Here is a 6,000-nt window from a genome sequence, read left to right as displayed (position 1 = left end):
TTCTAGATCTAGGATTACCTCTGGAGCGCGGTAGATAGCAGGCGTTATGACACCTTTTCGTTTGGGGTTTCACGATCTTGGCCTCATCTTGCTCAGAAAGGATGGGTAATGCTTTTGTTACAGGCATTGGTCAAGAGAGGTAGATCTGACGGTCATTTAGGACCTTTCTAGCTGGTTTTTGAGATTCGTCTTCTTCAATCTGTGAGAGGGTAGATGTATCATCGATTCCTTGGAGTCTGTTAATTCATATCAATTCAGTGACTGTTAGAGCTTACCTACTACTGTGGCCAATGTTGTTCTCGTGTAGAAATGCCAAGGATACTAGGATCAATTGGATACTCCGTTGAAGCATTTCCTTTGGCACCGCATTGTCGGCACATAAATCCCGGGATTGAGTAACGCTCATACCAAGTGGTTGGATAGACCAGACATCTGTGATATCCACGAGCTGCCAGGGATCTCAAATGAATATAGAACAAGATGAATGACTTCTTTTCCAAAATGATCATCGGCATTCGTTAGATGCACCGAGATGGCAACCTCGTGATTAGCCTGTTGACCGTGCACACAGGCTTCACCGCGACTTTATCAATCAGTCGTCTGTAATTTGAAATAGTCACATTGAGCATGATGGTATGCTCACGGTCTGGTATGGCCTAGTAACGCGTCCTCTTGTAGGATGATGATGCTACCATTCCAACTATTATGTTAGTCTCTACCCAAGCTTGGATGAGATCATGCGAGCTTCAAGAAACGTGTTTCCCTTTTAAATCAAATTGCGTCGAAGGGTAAATGATAGTGTCAGGATTACATGATTTTAGAGTTATGTCGACGTACACATATAGGTACCGTGTAAATAGTCCGGGGAAACTCATAGGGGCCCTTACAGACCTCGTTGAATATCTGAGTTCCCTTAAACCCATGTCACAGGAGATACGTGGACTACCGCCTGTGCAGGGGGTCAAGTTGTCAACGACTTTACCGTTGCAGCTATCTTTTTTGTTGGAAGGACTTCATTTACCGTCCCCTGGGTGTATCATGTGCTTTCATCAGGTGATTTTACTCCAGATTATGTGCTCCACTCTGAACCTTAAATCAAGATGGCACCAATCAGATACCTTGCCAGGACTGTATCCACGGATCCATTGTAGCGAAAGTGTAGTGTGTTTCTGGACGATTGGCCTTATTAGGTATCTCTTCGCCTCGAGGGTTCAACGGCTCTAACTGATATTTGGCTAGGACAATATGGAAGATATAGTAAGAATTGTATGAAAAATAATTCTGTAATTGCATCTAAAGATCTCTAGGACATCTGGATATCAAGTGCTAATTATGCTTCCTCCTCCTCCTCCTCATCCTCCTCCTCCTCGGTAGACTTGGGGACTTGATTACAGCAGTGCCATGTCCACTGCAGCATGATGAGCTGTGCCCAGTACACCGCAAATGCAGTTTATATTAAAATATCATCTCGCTGAAGCTTAGCTGAGGTCGATGCAATTTGTATAGTATCAGATCGTTCTATCCTCATCTGTATACCTCTATACTGTTCCCATATATCCATCCATGGATATTACTGCTCATTATGTAACTCCAATCCTACTCCTTTCTTCTGGACTGGCCATTACTGGGATCTCTGCAAGAGCTGTTGTCGGTAGTTCTTGCCAGACCAGACCGGTGGTACCTATGATTGTACTGAATCACCTTATACTATTGCAGTTTATGATGGCCAGAGCTGGCTACTATCCGCCGATTGCCCCGGTTGCATTTATGCATGGCCTGTCAAATTCCCTTGGCCTTTTTGCGATTGCTCACTGATGTGGCAGGGCCTTTTATGATACTTCTTGTTGTTCATACAGTTGAGATCATACTGACTGTTACTAAAATGGATTGGCAGATTGAGACATGTCTAGTGAATGAAACCGTCCATTTTCATCCTCTGCTTTGACTGTTATCATGGTTTTAGGATAGTTCTTGGGTTTTTGATTTCTTTCTGTTTTTGGTGAATATGAAATTTGCACAAAAGGGCTTGCTACACTGGACGGCGAGATTGAAACTATGAAGCTATGGCTATTTTGCCGTTTTTCTTTGCCTATAAGGTTATCCTAATCTAAGTTGGAGACATTTTGGCAAATTGCACTGTAAACCTTACAAGTGGACCCCAAAGGATCGAGCCACTGAATTAGCGATTCATTTACGGAGTATAACGTTATGAAGGAAAAATCACCATGTACTGTCAAGGAGTATGTATCAACGGATCAAAATATGTATTTCTACATCAATTCAAGGCTGCCCGTTGCCTGGGTATGGACCTCGACAGTGCCCGGGGAGAATTTGCTAGTAATCAGTGAGAGCAAGCTTGGAACAGCCTACCACAACTCCTCCACGCATAGTCACATTGTTAGGACGGCAGCTCTGGTCAAGCAGCAAGGATTCACACTACAGATTCCCATAAAAGAACGATGGATGCACCCGCATCTGGCCCCGAAACATGGAATATCAGCCAGAGTAATGAAGACTCGATGACCCTTAACAAAAGTCTAGACGCCAATATTGTTAAATCACGCAACATTTGTTGCTTAGGGCTCAAGGGGGGTTTTTTTGTGGTTAATTTCCGTCACGGTAATGCATCGATAGAGCAACGAACAACTAGGACGACATGCGAATTATTCTCTGATGTGTCAATAATCGCCCCGTGGGGTTACTTCAACGGCTCAAGGCTCGTGGGGGATGGGCCTTTCAGTCTTTGCCATCTCGGGTTGAAGCGATGGCAGGCAGATCCGCGGGTTCGGCCTCCGCTTGTCCAGACGCCATGCCCGAAGCAGTTGTCGCAGAAGGTGCACTCTGGGCAGCCGACAGTTCTCCGATTTGTCTCTCTGCAGACAAAGTTAGTACACGCGCTTGAATAGATCCCCACCTCGCGGGTGGGGTTACTCCGCAGAATCAATGAACGCTAAAACAAGGAGCTCTTACCTAGTTCCCGAATTCGCTGCCGAAGAAGGGTATTTTCTCGGCTTAAAGAACTAGCTTCGGCCTGGTAAAATGCACTCTCATCTCGACTGCCACGCCGAGAGAGATTATCCCGCAATCCCGGGAATGGTTCCACGCCTTCTGGTCCGCGCGAGTCTAATGGCCGCAGATTCGGCGATGCTGCCTGACTAGAGGGTCTCGACGGTCTTCGGTTTGAGAACGAGGACGAGATCGATAATCTGTTGCCGGCTGGCGGTGCCGCAGGGACCGGTGGAAAGAATGCTGACCGTTCCGATGCCGGTGTTGTGTCATCGATTGCCGCTGTTGACTGCGGGTTCTGTTGTTGCTGGTATTGATGTAACTGAGCCTGTTGGCTACGGATCATTTGAAGCAATCGGTTCTGTGTTTAACCCGAGTTGGTCAGCTTAGAGTAATCCAGCGTCTGTAGATGACGATCCACTCACCACTTGTGCTTCCTGTTCTTGCTCCAGCTCTTGGTGCAATTCTCCCAGCGAGGGTGCCCGCTGATGATGGGGATCTGCTGTTGCAAAGATAGGGCTCCCACCGTGGCTAGATGGGCTGGCGGTGCGGAATGCATGTCCGATAGAGCTGCGGTGGTCTGAAGCAGGGTACTCGCCGTTATGTCCCGGACCGGTGCCTTGCATCTCGTTCGGATTTAGATTCAGGCCGGCCGTGGACCGACGGCGCTCAGATACCGATAGTCTCCCTCCTATGCTCGAGCCACGGGAGGTCCTTGGTGAAGCAGTATTGGGGTTCACGGGCGCCGGGCCAGTCCCGGTAGTAGCAGCCATGTTGCGTTGCGCGATCGAGGATGATATTGAAGACGAGCGAGATGGAGGAAGAGAATTCAAATCTGGTGGCATTTTCATGTACAAAAAGTTGAATGTCAAAGACTATGGTGATGATGGAAGCTCTAATCTACATCGTACGTCAGCCCCAGTGAGGCGCCCTGCTGACTCAGTGTCCTTCTCGCGGGGTTGGATCACATGATCCAATTTTGTTTGTAAACTCATGTCTGAGGCTATTAAACTGGTACAGTCTTTTTCTTTTTTGTTGGGAAGGAGAACAGATAGAATACTCTCGGGCAGGAGTACATACCGTCACATCCTCATCACAGCCGCTCTAGATCTCTTTACACCCCGAGTGGCTTAGTATGCATTCTTCCCTTCTCGGGGCTTATAGGATTCTTCCGGAACATGGGTTATACTACTCGAAGTACCAAGGTCGAGCCCCATGAGCAACTTCCCCCTGTACCCCTGGGTACTCGTATGGCAAACTTACAGTAAAGAGTTCGCCGGCGTCTCCGGGTGGCGCCAAATTAACATTCGTTGGATGTTTTGAGTCGTGTGTGTACATCTAGAAAGCGGCTTCCGGCTGTACACCCTTGTACATGGATGAGCATCAAGAATGTTTCGGGGATCGCCGCAAAGATCAGCAAAAATCGCAAAGAATCGCGTGGCGCTTCAGATACGATATGAATTGCCATGTGCAGGAATGTAAGGGCGCATCTCCAATCCGGGTCCCAGGGACGTGCGCCCGCGATCGTGGCTGTTTGCGGACAATGTGTGTTGTAAGCCCGGTCCCCCCTTGGGGGATGTGACTTGAGAAACTTTGTTTCTGGCCTTTTCCCCCAATGGGCAACGGAAAGAACTACATACTGCCTATAGCAGCAAAGACGTGCTGCAAGGGATTTCTGATCAGGTCTTCCCTCGGCCGTGTGAACGACAAGTCATCGAGAGCCTTCGGCTCAGCGTTCTGGAAATCAAGAGTGGGCAAGCGCCGAATCGGATGTTGTTTGCAGATCGAAGGATTCGATGATCGGCCCGACGTTCAAGGCTGACCAGTGAATGGAAGTAACAAAAAAAAAACCAGTCTCACGAGCAGGGTAAGCATACCCCGAGCGTCAGAACAAGAGTGGTGGCCTCGGCGCTGGGACGATCGTCTGAACGCCACGCCCGCAATGGAACACGCCATGGTGAGTTTAGTACATTTTAGCCGCAGTATGTACCTGCCCAGGTGCTCTAAGATCTCAACTTCGCTGGTTAATTTGTGTGTCTTGACGTCACGCTCAGCCAAGTAGACTTGGCAATGGCTTGTTTGAACAGGAACCCGTCAATATCGATACGACCCATGGGCGTTTTTTCCCCGGTGTTGTCAATCACTCGTTATTTTGAGATGGGCCTTTGTTTCGCGTATAATCTTTATGGAGAACCATGCGGCCCGGTACACGGTCGGCAATAATCCCGAGTCCTTGCCTAGCGGGGCACATGGATTTGACGTCCCGATCTCCTTCATGTTGTACTTGGTACCCCGTAGGCTAATGTAGACTTGATGTTGCATGGCGAAATCAACCCGAAACGGGACATTCCGATCGGCCCAGAGCGTATTGTCTCCGGGGAAGGCCATTGCTCCAGAGACTGGGGGCAAATACCACGGTCATCGTTCTCCAAGGTGGGTCTTACCCCAATCCGTGTGGATTTCCTAATCCGGTTCCACTCTGCCCTAGGGGCACCAGGAGACCGGAATCCCCAACGGTTTATGTTTTCTGTAATGGTAATCAGGTACGCACAAGAAGAAGGCATAGGAGGTGCATTGTAGATCTGATGTGGCCAAGAGAGAGAGAAAGTCTGGGGAAGAGAAAAGAAGTGGGTATCACGGTATCGGCATCCCGCCAGACATCTGGAGAGTATGGGGGTAACACGAGGTACAGTATAGTACCGTAATACATCATGGACGACCGAATGAATTGTACCTAGGTAATGCGAAAGGTAAAAACCTTGGAACTGGGAGTGTACGCAAACTGTACAAAACAGGGTTCCTTGGCTCTTGCTTGCATCGGGCACTTGCCTTTTTCACCGTTTCCGTATTTAATCTGCCTGTCCCCCGTGGTCTCTTTTTTCCCCGTTTCCTTTATATTGATCTCTCCACACTCTACCATCCTCAGTTTGTGGGGTTTTTCTTTTACTCTTGCTGGTCTTGTTGCCAGTTTACCTATACTATACTTCCCGCTCT

The 6,000-nt window shown here is 48.3% G+C and overlaps 1 protein-coding gene across 1 annotated transcript; it reads right to left on the bottom strand.

The window, feature by feature from the left end:
• Positions 1-2,736: 2,736 nt before the first annotated feature.
• Positions 2,737-3,851, bottom strand: N7457_005291 (uncharacterized protein; the record flags this gene model as incomplete). The annotated part of the gene is made up of 3 exons (XM_057176336.1): positions 2,737-2,873; positions 2,971-3,367; positions 3,432-3,851. 3 exons carry the CDS (start codon positions 3,849-3,851, stop codon positions 2,737-2,739), a joined length of 954 nt encoding a protein of 317 aa, XP_057030638.1.
• Positions 3,852-6,000: the final 2,149 nt, after the last annotated feature.

Source organism: Penicillium paradoxum (assembly GCF_028828445.1).
Source record: "Penicillium paradoxum strain IBT 22861 chromosome Unknown utg000005l_segment0_segment0, whole genome shotgun sequence".
Lineage (NCBI taxonomy): Eukaryota > Fungi > Ascomycota > Eurotiomycetes > Eurotiales > Aspergillaceae > Penicillium > Penicillium paradoxum.
Note: the sequence above shows the minus strand (reverse complement) of the source record. Positions and strands in the feature narration are given on the sequence as shown.